The sequence below is a fragment of the Vombatus ursinus genome, unplaced genomic scaffold (genome assembly GCF_900497805.2).
Source record: "Vombatus ursinus unplaced genomic scaffold, bare-nosed wombat genome assembly UNPS02014778.1, whole genome shotgun sequence".
NCBI classification, from domain to species: Eukaryota; Metazoa; Chordata; class Mammalia; order Diprotodontia; family Vombatidae; genus Vombatus; species Vombatus ursinus.
In genome coordinates, this window is record NW_020954556.1 from 42,758,584 (window position 1) to 42,776,326 (window position 17,743).

Here is a 17,743-nt window from a genome sequence, read left to right on the forward strand (position 1 = left end):
TAGGAAATTATAAATGTCAAATTTGATACTACCAAAAGAAATGTGATGTGAATTCTGCATACAAGGAGACTCTGTACCATACAATCTAAGAAGTACCCAAAATTGCAGTGTTGAGGTAGATGTCAAAATTCTTCAGTATAATCAGCAACATCCCCATCAGGCTGTTGATTTGAGGTATGTAATTTAAATCTCAGAATAACGACTGATGGAACTAGTAAAAAGTGTGCTTTCAATAATCAAACAAGTTTCATAGAATGTTGTAGTCTTGGGTAAAACAGGAATGATGAAACATTTTATTATGACACGTGTTTGGTTCCCAAAAACTTTTAGAAATTTAAGGCATTTCTGTTTAGAGTTCTCTTTTTTTGATTCCAAATAGAAGCAAATTATTCTGCCTATGAATCTAAGGAAGCTGGATAATGAAGAGTAAATTCCAGAATGCTTTAGGGCAGTCTAAGTCTGATCAAGTTCCAGGATAAAAACCATATTTAGTTGATTAATGGGATTACTTGAGAGTTGCATTGAACAAGTTATAGCAATCCATTTTAACTGTGCCCAATCCTCATTGTCCAAATTAATGTTATTCTATATATTGGGGGAAAAAAGGCACAGGAATAATGGTCCTGCAATACGATTGCTTTCTACTTCTCCAAAACCACTCCAGAAATCACTAAAGTGTAATTATGATCATTCAAAGACTACAAAACACAAATAGGAACTAAAAAAAAATGAAATCATTCAGTTCCACTATAGTGTCCAAGGTAGAAATATATTATAAAGGCATAGCCATGTATCCTGCTACTTTTTGATCAATTTCAGGTTACCAGCCAACCACTCTCTGCCCTCTTTAATTCTTTCATGGTTTGCTCCCTAAAAATCCAAGAAAATTCATATCTCTTATCTATTAAAAAAGCATACCCCAATAAAGCAATCCCTAAGGTATATAAGTTTCTTTCTTTCCCAGTCATACACAACCTTTGTTTCCACCTTGTGTCACCACTTCTCTATTACAGTTGTTAAAAATCAACTAATTTTATCCCTTCTCTGAGCCATCTACTTTAGGAGAAGTGGAACAAGTCCTTGAGGTAATGATGCTGGGCCTTGGCAAACCCAACAAAATTGTCCAAGTCCTACAATCCAAGAGAATTAGTTCCCATGCTAGGTACATTGCTCCATGTTCATTTTTCAGTTTGAATTATCTTTTCTAGTTGCCAATGGAATAGAGTTGCCAATGAGATGCTGGATTCCTGGTTCAGATTTCTTTCAGGACAAGGTATCATTTGTTCCCTGCCTCTATAAAGAGATAATTCAAATTCATTGTGTTTGGGTGCAGATCAAAATACCTGAGGAGGAGAAGAAAGGAGATTGTAACATTCTCAAGAATGAGGTTTATACTCACTAGTGTACAACTATACCTTTTGTGGCTACATATGTATATATATAAATCAAACATATTTATTAAGTGCCTACTATGTCTCAGCCAATCTTCTTTTTTAAAAAATATTTTACTTTTTCCAAATTACATTTAAAAACAATTTTTAACATTCATTAGTTTTTCTTAAGAGTTTTGTGTTCCAAATTCTATCCCTTCCTTTCCCCCTGCTTGAGAAGGTAAGCAATCTGATATGAGTTATACATATACAATCATATAAAACATTTCCATATTCATCATTTTGTGGAATGAAACTTAACCAAAAAAAGAAATAAAGAGTGAAAAATAGTATGCTTCAGTCTGTATTCAGATGACATCAGTTCTTTCTCTGGAGGAGGAAAGCAATTTTCATCATGAGTCCTTTAGGATTGTCTTATATCATTGTATTGCTAAGAGTAGCTAAGTCATTCACAGATGTTCATCATACAATATTGCCGTTGCTATGAACAATGTTCTCCTAATTCATCTCACTTCACTCTGCATCAGTTCATGTAAGTCTTTCCAGTTTTTTCTGAAATCATCCTGCTTGTCATTTCTTAAAGCACAATAATATACTCTTTTAATGATATTCTACAACCTGTTCAACCATTTCCCAATTGATGGTCATCCCCTTATTTCCAATTTTTAGCCACCATAAAAAGACGTGATATAAATATTATTGTACAAGTAGGTCTTCCCAACCTAAATCTCTAATCCCTAAAATCTCTTTGGGATATAGACCTAATAGTGGTATTATCCAGCCACTCTCCTAAGCACTGCAGATACTATCTATCCATACAGATGGATCAATAGAGAGAGAGATAGATAAATTTATTTACTGAGCCATCTGTGTAGATAGATATAGAGGGATTGATCCTATAGAACAATCCAGAGCTGATCCATCATTACATAAATCTTGGTCAGACAGGGGTGCATGAGTAATAAGTTGATCCTAGTATTGAACATTAGGAAGAAGAAAGTAGTCTAAAATGTTTTTTTTTTTTTGTAAACTGTACAATATGTTTAACAGCCTCACAATTTTTTCTGAAACAAAGTCTTATCTTTTTAATAATATTTTTCTGGTAATGGTTTATGGCTAAAAGGCATAGGCTACTACAGTTTCCAAAGAATTCAACTGAGAGCCAATGAAAGGGCGATGGAGATTCATATGGTATACGCATCGTGGAGTTCAGTAGATTGCAATAAATTAATAGCTGAGGATTATGTGAAAGAAGCAACATAAGATAGCTCCCTAGAAAGATTAGTGACTAGAAAAGAAGGTGGGCTAGATATGTGGTGAGATCAAGGGGCCACCTATGGACAACCCATTTTTCCTTTTGATATCAAGAGAACTAGCACTTTGCTATGGGATGGTACACCCTGTGAAGGATTTCCAGGAAGACATGAATTTGAGAATGGTGTGGAATGAGAAGGCACAAATTCCCATCTACGTGGCACATGTATCCCTAGAGGGAGTCCCCACAAAGAGGAGATCATGGACCAATCAAAGTATATTTGGAGCAGAGAGTTGATGATGGGCTAGCATGGTGTGGTGGCCAAAGCAACGAACTTGGAATCAGGGAGGCCTACATTTAAACCTTGACTTTGACAGTTGTTGGGTTTTTTGACCATTCCCATATCACAAATTTCTCTGAGTGTCACTGTCGTCACCTAAAGAATGGAAGTTTTAATATTTGCATGACATTACTTCAATCAATTAATCAACTAACAAGCATTTATTTGGCAGCTACTACATGCCATGTCACTTAGCCTCTGTTGGCCTCAGTTTTTTTCAGCTGATAGGATTTTTCAACCACTGTGAGGATCAAATGAAATAATATTTGTAAAGCTCTTAGTACAGTACATGGCACATAGTAACAACATTTATATAGTACTCACTATGTACCAGGCACCTTATAATTATTGTCTTATTTGATCCTCATGACAACCCTGGAAAGTAGTCGCTATCTCCAGTTTACAGATGAGAAAACTGAGGCAAGTAGAGTTTAAGTGAGTTGCTCAGGGTCACAAAGCTAGTAAGTGTCTAAGTTTAGATTTGAACTCAACTCTTCCTGATGCTAGGCCCAGTGCTCTATCCACTGTGCCACCTAACTACACCCTATTAAGTGTCTATTAAGTAGATAATAAATGCTTCCTTCTTTCCTTCCTTGCCTCCCATGCACTGCACTAGGTCCTAGAGCTTCAAAGGCAAAAATAAAATAGTTTCTGCTCTCAAGGGGCTTGCATTCTATTGGGAAAAGACAATATGTGAATAAGTACATACAAAATAAGTAAAAAGTGTTGGGGGGGAGGGGAGGTGTTTTTTTCACAGGGTTAATTATTGCACACAAATTTCTTTGTAAGCCATTAAAGGCAGACAGTATAAATGGGAGTAGTTACTATTCTGAACCTATTACGCTTACAGTCAGTACCACCAAGTACTTCATTATTCACTAAATGGTTATGTCCTGTGTATATCTTATCTCCCCGACTTGGCTCTATGCACCTTGTGGGCAGTAATGATATCATATACAGCTTTTGTACACTCCCGCCTCACTCTCCAGTGCCTAGCATTGTATTAACAGACACTTAAGATTTATTGATACAGTATTTAAAATTTGGCAAATTAATTAATCATCCAACCCATGTAACTGAACATTCTGCCATCTCCCTATTATTTGCTGATGCCAGAGGAAAAAAAAAGACAAGCTATCTTAATACATTACTTTCCCCCAATCAGTCTTGCTCTCTTCCACCCCTTCACACTTCCACCTTTTTTGTGTTTATAATTAATTCTTTGTGTTTCTCTTCATGGATAATTTAACTTAGGATGAACAAAGCATTCATACATATGCTCAGGAGAGCCATCCTGACCTGATTGTACTAGGTGACCCAAATAAGAGTATTGTATCTTTCTGACATAGGTGGGACTGATGTTTAGAAGAAGCTAGAAAGTTTGTGCACTAGTAAGTAAACTTGCATCTGTTCACATTACTCAGTAGAGGCTTTGCACAATGTCGCCAGACATCTTTGTATGACTTCTATCTCTTTGTCCTTTAGAGCTATCTATAAACCCAGTGATGGATTTCACTTTTTCTATTCTGTACATCTGAGAATGTTGTCAGCTGCAGAAAGACCTATTTTCTTTAAACAGGTCATTTTTATGGGAAAGGTCTATGCTTCTGTATCTTACATTGTATGTCATTTTCTCACCCAAAATGGGTATTGATTATTGTGGAAGAAAGAAAACCAGATACTTGCATACACAAGAACATAGGAAGGAATCCTATGAATTAGGGTTGCCTATGTTTCAAGATTTACCCTATTATGCATGTTGATCAAAAAAGTTTCTACATTTGACTACCAATGGCATTCATCTCACATTGTAGCTATTCAAGAGTTTTTGTTGAATTAAATTGAACTGAACTTCTAGGATTCCAATTATAAGCCTATATATTATTACTTACACTATATGGCAAAGGAGTGGAGAGGAAGATGTGATGATGGCAGGATTGTTAGTGGAAAAAAGGGAGGGAATAAAAAACTTGACAATATTTTGGTCTCTGTTTTCAAGTGTATATCAATTTATAGGAGCAATAAGATGGAGGTTGCTCAAAATGAATTTGATATGCTTGAACTCCTCACCCCATCTGCTGCAGAGTAATTGGCACATAGTCGATTTTACAGGAGATGAATTACCCTGGCAAATTAGATTTTATTATTTACTATTTAGCATGCCCCACCAACTTTCCCTCACAGTCTGTTGGACAAACAGACTGCTTCAGTTTTAAATCCATTTCATCACTATCAGCCTAGATGACTTTCACTTTATCTTCCTAACACAATTCTTATGGCAGATCCTAGGTAATCAAGGAGACTCTAAACGATTTTGAAAAATCTAAGAATCTTGTGCTACTCACCCACATTCCTAACTTAGGGCATTTTTCTACCAAAGGTTTTTCAACCCAAGCTAGGAACTTCAGAACCTTGGAAGCATATTCTGTGTAAGCAACATACATAACTTCCATTAATAACTTTCAAATTGTTTTCTGTACAGAGGAGAAGATATCTCTTTGGAGTCAAGTCACTTCATAAGCCAGACTCCCACTGGTAGGAAACCAGTGGGGCTTTTGCCTATGATTGGAGTATTAGGTTGGCCCCTGGATGTAGGCAGGAGGCAGATTAACCTCTCTGTGGTAGGCAGCTGCAATGTGACAGCTGGATCTAAAATCTAATTTTGCTGTAATAAGACTTCTGCTGTACTCTTCAGTGTTTTGGTGCCTAATATTTAATATCACAGAAGCAAATTGACTCTGTCTTCTTAAGATTACACAGTTGGCATGAAGGTGAAGCCCCAGTTACCTTTAGAATATGCTTTAGCTTTTCTGGACACTTGCTGACACTTATTACAATTGCTGTCCCAACTCTGCTAAGGCTCTCCAGGAATTTCTTGAGATTTATAGAGGTAGAGAGGAATGAACAGCCCATTTGTGTCATAAAATTTACAAGTCACTATTGAACGGTGTTGCAGTATTTTAGCCACTGCAATCTTTGATTTTGATTACCACAGACCCAATGCAACAAGACTGGTATCCCAGATTACTTAGAGGAGGGTGCTTCAACACTTTCCATTAAGTGGTCTCAATGATAGTCTCAAAATTCAGTATCTTGACCCTCCCCCTCACCAAATTCCCCCTGTCCATCATTGCTAGAATGATGTGTGTATGCCACTGCCATAGAAAAGATAATGAAAACCAGGCCACAATGAAAAAAAAAATCCTGAGACACTGCAGGTTTTGGCCTCAAAGTAAGGGTTAAGGGCCTTCTAGGAAGAAGTGCCTGGTGACACATCTGGTGCCCTACTAATGCCATAGCTGGGGTTAAATAAGCTCAGGTGGTGAAACTACTGCCATAATCATAGCCACAACCATAGGAACTGAATAATGCCTGGGGGAAGAAGTTCCATTTGCTCTGTTCAGTAGCCATAGACTAAACAAATAGGTCCCACTGTTCACAAGGGGACAAGGACAGAAAGAAACATGGTGTAGTGGACAAAGCAACTAACTGAAAGCCAAGAGATTTGAGTAAGAACCCTGGATCTGACATATTACCTATGTGACTACGGGCAAGTCACTACAGGCTACTTTGGAAGAACAAAGGATAAAATGTTGGACCTTTGGAGTCAGGAATTATATTATATATATATATCCACACACACACACACACACATATATGTATATATATATATAAAATATTATATAATATTATTATATTATATTATATTGGCTCAACCTATCAATGAAAAATTAATATTTTTTTCAATTGTTTAGAGCTGACCTGATTTATGTGAATAGTGTTCTGTTACTGTGTTCATATAGTTCCTGGGTTTGTCTTGGCAGGTAGTCTGCCAAGTATTTTATGTTATCGACAGTTATTTTTAATTGAATTTCTTTCTATCTCTTGCTGCTGGACTTAATTGGTAATATATAGAAATGTTGATGATTTATATAGGTTTATGTTATGTCCTGCAACTTTGCTAAAGTTGCTAATTATTTCAACTAGTTTTTCAGTTGATTCTCTGGGATTCTCCAAGTATACCGTCATATCATCTGCAAAAAGTGACACTTTTGTTTCTTCATTGCCTATTCAAATTCTTTCAATTTCTCTCTCTTCTCTTATTGCTAACATTTCCAGTACAGTATTGAACAATAGAGGTGATAATGGGCATCCTTGCTTCACCTCTGATCTTATTGGGAAGATTTCTAGCGTATCCCCATTACAGATAATGCTTGCTGATGGTTTTAGATAGATACTACTTATCATTTTAAAGAAAGTTCCATTTATTCTCAAGCTTTCTAGTATTTTTTAACAGGAATGAGCACATCTATTGTGATAATCACTGTTTTTGTTATTGATATGGTCAATTATGCTGATAGTTTTCCTAATATTGAACCAGCTCGGCTTTCCTGGTATAAATCAGACCTTCTCATAGTATATTGTGCTTATGATACATTGCTGTAATCTCCTTATTAGTATTTTATTTAATTTTTTTGCATCAATATTCATTAGGGAAATTGGTCTATAATTTCCTTTCCCTGTTTTTGCTCTTCTTGCTTTAGGTATCAGCACCATGTTGTAAAAATAATTTGGAAGGACTCCTTCTTTGCCTATTTTTCCAAATAATTTCTAAAGTATGAAATTAACTGTTTGTTAAGTATTTGGTAGAATTCACTTGTGAATCCATCTGGTCCTGAGGATTTCTTCTTAGGAAGCTCATTGATGGCTTGTTCAATTTCTTATTTCTAAGATAGGGTTATTTAAGTTTTGTATTTCCTCTTCTGTTAATCTGGGCAATTTATATTTTTCATAAATATCCATCCATTTCAGATTGTCAGATTTATTGGCATACAATTGGGCAAAATAGCTCCTAATAATTGCTTTAATTTCACGTCCATTGTTGGTGAACTCACTTTTTTCATTTTTATACTGATAATTTAATTTTCTCATTTCTTTTTTAATCAAATTGATCAATGATATGTGTATTTTATTGTGTTTTTTTCATAAAACCACATTTTCATAAAACTTTTCATAAAACCAGCTCCTAATTTTTTTAATAAAACCAGCTCCTAGTTTTCACTGAAAAGTCTTAGCTCAAAGGCCTGATATTCACTTGGTAGGTGTGTATTTCCATATGATTTATTTTACATAGTATTATAATCCTTTGTGTTTTGTCTTACACATTTAAAAGTAATGTTATGAGAAGGCTTATCTGGACTGCCAAAGGTGTCCATGGCACCAAAAAATGTTGAGTCCCTGAACTAGATGGACAGTGAAGTACTAACCAGCTCTAAAATGTCATGATTCTGTTGAGTATGTACTAAATGGAAAGATGGAGTTGGAAACCCTGTTACATTTTGGGAAGCTTACACATAAGCTGTAACTCAACTATATTTTGGAGATTTCTCTGTCCAGAGGCAGGAATATTCAGAGTTTCATAGGAGACAGAAGCAGATCAATCTATCTGGAGCAAATAATAACCTCTATTGCTAAGATATGTGGTAAGGATAGATGTTAAAATGATAATTGGGTCCGTAAAAATAAAGGTTGATTTCAATGATTTTATATAACTACCAACAGAATGATAAATGTGATATTTTAAAAAACAAATAACAATTGTGCAATAATAAATCTAATTATATTGACTTGTACAGTTGTCCTAGAAACATGACAAAGTAACAACTATAAGATGCTTTTAAATACTTGGAGAAAAATGAAATAAGAAAATAAGAGATTGCTGGAGTGGTCATTGAGCTGGATAAATGTTTGTTGACAATAGTATTTTTGCCCTTAGGCCATGAACAGTCCAAGCAACAGCAAAGCCTGTACATTATTTTCTGTGCCTCAGCAGAATAAGGAATGGTGAGAGAAATAAATGAAATTGATATAACATATTCATAAACAGTTCTTAGAAAAGCTCTTCAAAAAGAATTGAGGTCCTGTGCCTTCCATGTCAACCTGCTATGGATTTGATTGGCTTTGTTTTTTCAGCAAAGGATTACAAAAGAAGAAATATGTGGTCTCTCTGAGTATAGGTGGAGAATATGAAGGTGGTGTCCCATAGAGAAAGGAGCTTCATCAAACAGCTAGGTAGACTTACCTAGAGCCTCATATGCCACAGATTATGGTTGATGATTGTGAAGGTTGTATAGTATCTTAGTGCCTCCTCACTAAATGTCTTGGAGAAAAATACCCAACTCAAGTCAATAAGAATATATTTAGCACTTAATATGTGTCACGACTGTGGTAAGGGTGGGAGACAGAAAGCAAGCAAAAAACTCCTCAGGCAGCTTATGTTCTGTTAAGAGAGATAACATATACACATTTAGGTAAACATAAGACATAAACAGAGTAGATGGAAGGGATTCAGGAAAAAGAAGGTGTTTATACCTGGGGTGACTGAAAAAGGCTTTGTGAAGTAGGTGAGACTTGAGCTCAGTCCTGAAAGATGTCACGGAAAGGAAGACATGAAGACATGGAAGAGGGTAGAACATTCCATGGATGGGCGACAGTTAGTATAAAGGCAGGGAGACAAGGGATGGAGTGTTATGTTCAAGGAACTATAAGGAGGCCAGTGTTTCTGGTATATAGAACATGGAGGAGAGAGTAAAGTATGAGAATTGAAAGGTATAAAGGAAACAGTTTTCTTTGGTCTGGGTACCAACTTTAGTCTGTCAGCCAGTCCTGCCACCACCATTCATCAAAGAATTGGACTGAATACATCCTTTGCTACTAATACCAGATAGAGAAGATTGTGAAGCATCCTTTTGTTTTTAATCCAGCTTTGAGGTTTTATCATCTCAATGATGTTAGTCGAAGGGAGTGGAGTTCTATTAAAGAAAAGCATTCATTCATATTATATACAGAAGACTCTGATCTTTCCTTCTAAATATATCTGAGTGCTTCACAGCAGGTTACAGGTAATATGATAAAGTAGAAAACTGTCTTCAGTGCCCTCAGTCAACCAGTTATATCCCTTGATCTCCTTTCTTTACTGTCTGGTATAAGTACAGCATTCTATGCTCTTTCTCCTTCAAATCCTATGTATAATGATCCAAAATCCTTTTACTTTAATGTGTAAACTATAAACAGCTTAAAGTTTTATTTCTCTCACAAGGATGTACCTTCAAACATGTATTGAAGCTTTAAACTAGAGATCAGCTATAGAAGATTGTGTGTGTGTGTGTGTGTGTGTGTGTGTGGTTTTCCTCTACAGTACAAGAATGAAACTATCCATGTGTTACTTATTCTGTTCTATGTCTATGAAAAAATGTCCCTGGATTGATCTCTACTCTCTCGTCTAACTCTGGCAATCCCTACCTAGCCATATAATCTGATGATCTATACTTCAATGTGTATTCTCTCATGCCTTTATAATACCTATCCAAAGCATGGAGGGACAGATGTTAGCTCATTTTCAGGTATAGGTAACGTTAAAGAACAACTACTAAAGAAGAGGTTTCTTGATTGAGAAACAGAGAAACACTGAACTGAGGATCAAGCTGACATGTATTCAAACTCTTTGTGGGCAGTGAGGTGGCACAATGGATAGAGCACTAGGTCTGGAGTCAGACAGGTCAGAGTTCAAATCTAGCCTCAGACACTTGCGAGTTGTGTGATGTTGGGCAACACTCTTAATCTCTGTCTGCCTCAGTAAAATGGGGATCATGGTAGCAGCCACCTCACAGTATTGTGAGGATCAATAATGTGAGATATCAGTGTTATGAAAGAGTATTTCTAAAGTACTTAGCAGAGTGCGCCTGCCACATAGTAAGCAATTAATAAATACATGTTCCTTTCCCTTCTTCCTTCCTTATATCCCATAGTTGTTTTCAGCATTGACAAAATGTTTGTAAAGTTCTTAGAACAGTGCCTGACACATGGTAGGTGTTCAATAAATTCTTGCTTACTCTTTCCTTCCTGTGTGACCCTGGAAGGCCCTGGGGAAAATTTTTAACCTTTTACATCTTAGTTTCTTTATCTGTAAAATGAAGAGGGTTGGGGGTGGCGATACTTTCTAGTCTCTAAGTTCTCATTCACCTCTGAATTCCTATAAATCAATTTTTAAAACAATCTGGTATTCATTATACATTGATCCTCTAATTTCATTCACAAGAAATATAGCCTATCAAAACCTTAGAATTGGGGTTGTGTTGGTTTTTTGTTTGTTTGTTTTGTTCTTAGAATGGGGCACTATTTGAAAGATCAGCTTTACTTTATTCTCAATACTGAATGTTTCACATGTCCTGAATTTAGAAATCTTCCCATTCGGTTACATTTGACCATTTATTCCTAAATCATTGTTTAGAACCATTGGTTGATCCTAAACTCTACCCTGAGTGTCTTAATTATAGAATTATGGGGGGAAATTAATTTCACCTATAGTTTTGTTTTCAGTAGACCAACATGATCCATTTAAGTAATTGAAGGAAAAAGTAACTTCAATTTTTTCTTCCTAATAAGTGAGAGCAAGCAATGTTAGTAAGACCTACTTATTTCAAACATTTACTTTCTTCTTGGGTGCTCATAGAATGCTCTATCATATTTATTTTTAAATGAGATTTATATTTTACTTCTTCCCCCTTGAGTAAGGCTGTTGTGGTGGATATGAGGCAGTACCTGACTTAGAGTTGCTTATGCACTTCATATGTAGTTATGCAAAAAGAGATTGAACTGGAAGCAATGAAATTCTAAACCTCAGAGTGTGAGCTGATTGCTCCCAAGAGATAAAAAGATGGAGCTCTTCCTGCTGAAATAGCATTTCACAATTAGCCCAAGCAGCATGCATTTTTTTTGTGTGTGTGTGTTTCTAGCTACAGCTAGATTTGAGAGAAATTTCATAGTGTACCAATGCTTGGATATCAGCTTCATTAGAGAAGCTAGTAAATTCTAGCACTGGCACAATTTACAGTCTAGCCAGAAGAAAGAGAGGCAATTATGAGGCATGGTGGTCCATCCCTCACACGGCAATAGGAGGTGTTTGCTATTGTTTGTTTTGTTCTGTTTTCTTATTTCTTTTGCTACTTTGAGTTTCCCTAGGGTACTACCTCTGTGTCCTCAGAGTGATTGCCCTTTTGGGGAGCTTTTTTAACTAAAGTAAAAGATATTTAAGAGGTACAAAAAGTAGATGTGGATGAAAAAGATAACCTAGATAATAATTATATTAATTGAATAATTGAGATGAATAATTAATATCATTAATTAAAATTATTAATGTGAATTGAAATAATTTCTACTGCTATAATATCAGACTGGGAAGTTTCTACCCTAATTCAATTATATTCACTTTCTGAAGAGAATAATCTCTCAGGCCTTCAGCCATCACCTAATCTATACCTCAATTCCAGGCTCATGTCACTAGCAACCTACTGGACTTGACCAGTTAGAAGCCCCCTGATAACTCAATTTCAGTGTCTAAATCCTGAATGATGATAAAGATTCTGAGAGGCTGAGATTTGAAAGGAGTATATCACAAACGTAGAGGATAGTCCATGGTAAGACACGGAGACAGAAGGTGGAATGCCAAAATCAGACAATATCTAGCAGGCCAGTTTTACTGGAACATAAAGTGAGTGAAGTAGGAAGTAAATCTGGGAAGGCAGCATGAAGCCAGGTTATGGACAACTTTAAATGCCAGAATGATCTTATATTTTAATCATAGAGAAAGTATAAAGCCAGGGTCTAACTTTGGAGTCTTCTTTGAGTCTTCTGTAGTCTTTATCTCATATATCTATTGAGTTATAAAGTCCTGCCATTGTTTCTTCCATTATAATATACTACAAATTACTCCCTTCCTCTTCACGTCTCCACTACTGCAACTTGGGTATAGTCTCCTATGTGCTTACTTCTAACATCTGTTCAATAATTTCTTCTTGGTTTCCTGATTTTAGGTTCTCTACAACTAAACTATCCTACAAATTGCTTCCAGTGGAGTAGGGAATGCAGGAAAGGGGAACTATGGGAAGGAGATATACTGTGATGGGTAAATGAAGTGTATGCAACCAATATATTACAATACCATTTCAAGACTTTCTTTGGCCTGATATTTTCACCAGTGGCTGAAGGGATAGAATAGAGATAAATGTGATCATAAATTTCAAAGCAGAAATAGAAGAAAATTGGTGCAATGGAAAGAATGATAAAGCATTTATTAAATGCTTACCATATACCAAACACTATCCCAAGTTCTGGGGATACAAATACAAAAGCATCGGCCTAGATCTCAAGGAACTTGTCTTCTAATCAGGGAAACATCGTATACAGGGGAATGATAACCAGAGAGGGGCCATTTTGGTCCAGAAAATTACAGAGATGATGCATGTAGCCACAAAGGAGTGAGAGTCAGGGGGCAGGGCAGAGGGGGAGTGGGAAACAATATGACAATGAGGTTATTATCAATTAAATTGTAGAAGATGAGGCCAGAGCAGAAGGTATGAAGTGAAGTAAGGATAAGGAATTTCTGAAAATAGTGTTCTGGGAGAGGTACTCATCAATCAGGAGAGGTACTCATCAATCAGGAGAGGGAGGCTCCAGGGCTGAATTCCACCCAGGATATCTGGTGTGATCAGCAAAGTAATAGTGAGAAAGTTGTATAAGAGCTACCCTAAGAAAAGGGAGTGACGTAAAGCATTGCTGGGGTATCTAAACTATTGGATTGAAGTTAAAGAAGCTGGGTTCAAATCCTAGCTTCTCTACTTAATTACCAGTGTGACCTTTGGGCAAATCATTTAAACCTTTCTGGGCCCCACTATTTCTCTGTGAAACTGATGGTTTGGACTATATAATCTCTAAGGTCTCTTCCAGGTTCAAATCTCTGATCCTATAATAATGATCCTATGAACCTATATTCCAACTAACTGTGAAAAGTTAGAGAAGTGGGTTCCTATAAACACTATAATATGAGGTGGCTGGGTGGTACAGTGGATAGGGCACCAGCCCTGGAGTCAGAAGACCTGAGTTCAAATCTGGCCCTCAGACACTTGACACTTCCTAGATCCTGGGCAAGTCACTTAACCCCAATTGCCTCGCAAAACAAAACAAAACAAAACACTGTATAATACAAAATATAACAGAAACAAAGCACATCACATAGACTACTTTTCCCAATACATCAGTCAACCAAATTTATTGATTGATTACAATATAAAGCATAGATTTTGGAAGGTAAGAAACAGACTCAATCATGGTTTATTTTCTTAATAAGCATACTGTGTCACTAGAAATATACATACATATATATATTTTACATAAAGACAAAACACAAAGTCAAAAGTTGTGAAAAAACAACATACAGGTGAATAAAAAGTAAAGTGGTTAATTCAAGGGCTATGTAACTTCAGAAAGCTGGTGGAGAGAACTCAGTCAACAAACATTAAATATTTATGTGCAAGTCACTGTACTAAGCAACAGGACACGAAGAAAGATGAATCCCCTCCCCCCTATTCCACACCCACAGAAGTCCCTGCCCTCAAAAAGAGTACATTCTACTAAGGATGAGGGTGTGTGATTAAGTGCCTGTAAGATATACACAGAATATATGGAAAATATATGAACAAGAAAGGCTCAGGGAACCAATCAGTTTCTCATAGAAAATGGGTTTTGAATTGATTCTTGAAAGTAACCAAGGAAACAGAGACAGAGGCGAAGAGACAGAGCATTCCAGGCATGGGAGACAGGTTGGAACAGAAGCCTAGAACTTTTGAAGAGTAGATAAAGGATTTGTGATTAAACAGAAGTGAGGTCTGAGGCAGGGCATAACAATCTTCAGGTATACACAACGTATTATTAAGATTGTGGTTAAATCTGCAGGACAAAGTAAGAGGAAAAAGATTCGGATGTAGCAAGAGAATTGGATTTAGAAACACATTTCCTAAATAGAAGGCTTTTGAGACACTAGTAGACTTTGAGAGCTTGTTAATCATTGGCTAGAGTTATCATTCTACAATAATGTCACCTTCATGTAATCTTTGTAGCCATTTATTTTGTGGTTCTGTAGGCATCAATACAGGAATTATCTAAATATTGTGATGGTGGCACACTTTTGGGAAAAAATCAAAATGCAAATGTTTGTATTGATTTTATAATTAAAGGAATAAGCCCCTATTCTCTACCTCTCCAGCTCGGTTTTAGAGTCAATTACTTCTTGCTCCTTTCTGACTAAGTCTTTTTTTCTTTATCCGCAGGCGACTTGTATATAGGAGGAGTCGCCAAAGAAATGTACAAATCATTGCCAAAATTAGTCCATGCCAAGGAAGGTTTTCAAGGCTGCCTGGCATCAGTGGATTTAAATGGACGGCTCCCTGACCTCATCTCTGATGCTCTTTTTTGCAATGGACAGATAGAAAGAGGATGTGAAGGTATGACATCTCCATTTTCACACACTAGAAATTTCTGCTGTGATATTGGAAATAAGTACAAAAATTACTAGCTAGGAAAGTATCTTTGCACATGCTTCCCCTTCACTTTCTCCCCTCACAAAAAAAAATGGCATACAGGAAATCTTTAGAATTTTTTTTTTTTACTTTTCTTCTCATTATATCAACTTTGACTTTCCTTCGGCTTTTTGGAATCCCAACAGAAATGCTTATACCTCATTAGGAATTATGTGTTTACACATATTGTTAGTTTCCAATATTATGTTTTCTTCAAAGAGTGTTTTTAAAGTTCACCTAATCATTGCTATCTTTCTCTTATAACTCACCTCACTTTAGCATAACAAATCATTGCCTCTGAGGATGAAAAAAAACAAACAAACGTATATTTACATTAAGACTGATATTTACAATCAGTCTGAGCATATTGTTTTAAATACCCCTTCAAATAGGCTAGAGTTAGAAAATAATTTCTGATACCCTCTGTCTCTAATGGACATTTGACTACGTGAGCATTTTCTCTTAATGTTGTCAATAGTGGCTGCTCTATGTCCCATTTGTTCTATGTACACTGCCTGAATTAATCTGAAGTGATAACATCCAGTTCAGAAGTGTTCTCAAGCACACCTCTATCTGAGTCATTTGGTAGAGTACTTTTTTGAATCCTGCCTTTATTTCAGAGTTGTTTTTTTTTTTTCAATTCAGCCCATCAGATTATTTTAACCAATTCTCCCTCCATAAATGTAATTTATTCACTTATCCTGGAGTTAGCTGCTCTGGTCTACTATATTTGTTGCTGTTCTTCCTTTAACTTTGGGGGCACTTTTGAAATTTTAGTCTCTTACAAGGAAAGTTCATGCTAAGGGAAAAGGAAAAAGAATCCTTATTCTTATCCTTAAATCCTTGAGTATATATCACTACTCTCTTTTGCTCAACCAAAACATTGACTGTTTCACACATGGCAACTTGAAAATGAGATAGAATTACTTTTGCCCATTCCTTATGGTTTAATTACTAGATACAGAATTACCTTGGGTTTAATTGCTAGACTCAGAGTTACTTTGCTTTGTGAAATTCAGGGATTCCAAAAAAATTGTTTCTATTTTAAATAAAATCACATTTTCACCACACTGATAAGTCTATTTAGAGGAAACCTGTAATTAGGGTGTGTGTGTGTGTGTGTGTGTGTGTGGAAGAGAGAGAGAGAAATGTGAATAATTATCACTAATTTATATGCTTTATAATTTCAATTGTTTACGTATCAAGTTTTACCAAGCCAGATACACATATATTTTTTTTTCTACTTTTAATGTACTAACACAGGGGGAAAAATCTCTCCTTCAAATGAATAAACTCCTGTGATTAAATACATAGAACATAAGGCATAAAGGAAATGATCTAGAGCTGGGGGACACAATTCATGAAATTGAATGGAAGACATAATTCAAGAAAAATGGGAAAACTCTTCAAAAACAAAACTAATGGAGAACTTGTAGTGATTTAAAGACAGAATTCTGCCAGCAGTTTTAAAACAGCCTCTTGCCCTAGAGACAGGAGAGGGAAGAATTGAGAGAGATATTTTATTCCCTCATTATTTACCAGGGTAAGAGCTTCCTGGTGGAATTATTTTATAATAGTTATATTATTTATATTATTTGCCAGAATGGTGTAATATGTAACCTAGTTCAGAGGACTTATTATATAATCTCTTATTTACCTTGCCTATTAATCATTTTTAGTAATTCAATGGCATATGGCATTGCCCCCTGCCCCAGATTGGTCTTTTGGGGATTCCTTAGATATCTGACCAAATCCTTTTAACATAGAGTACTAGGCATCAGTGTCTACTTTTCTCCTTCTAATATTCCTTTGATATCTGGCCAAAAAAATCCCCTTTGACCCTTATTTTTTCTCCAGTTTTCTCATGCCCAAACACTTCTTTATTCACAGTATTTCAAAACTTTGATTTCTCAACCTCCATACTTCCCTGACGATTTTCTTCCCATTTATAGGTTAACATCTTTGCAACACAATTCAGTGTTAATTCCAGGCTCTAGGACTATTAGGAATAACATCAGTTATAACAACTACAAACATAATCAAAGAAATATACATTATGTTTTTGTATTTGCTAATCAAATTCTAGATCCTGAAGAAATGAGCTCTCTAAACTTCCCCTTAGCATTGCCCTTAATATTCTTGAAATTCATATCTCCAAACCAAATTGGCATCACTCATCTTCCAAATTGCCTGGAAAATTGTAAACGATATCATCAGTACAAAAGCTTATCATGATTCTATATCTTTCTCGCCTACCAAGAACATTTCTCCCTCTGCCTATCTAGGGATGGAAACATTTCCCAGACTCCATTCAATAGTCACTAGTCTCCAATCATGGGAAACC

At 36.0% G+C, this 17,743-nt stretch overlaps 1 protein-coding gene across 21 annotated transcripts in view; it reads left to right on the forward strand.

Moving 5' to 3' along the window:
* Positions 1 to 17,743, forward strand: part of NRXN1 (neurexin 1) — a 1,385,770-nt gene that overhangs the window by 673,091 nt on the left and 694,936 nt on the right. For all 21 annotated transcript variants that reach the window (XM_027865387.1, XM_027865388.1, XM_027865392.1 and 18 more), the window contains one exon: positions 15,151 to 15,324. In XM_027865387.1, the coding sequence (XP_027721188.1) occupies positions 15,151 to 15,324 (174 nt within the window). The remainder of the gene's footprint in view (positions 1 to 15,150; positions 15,325 to 17,743) is intronic.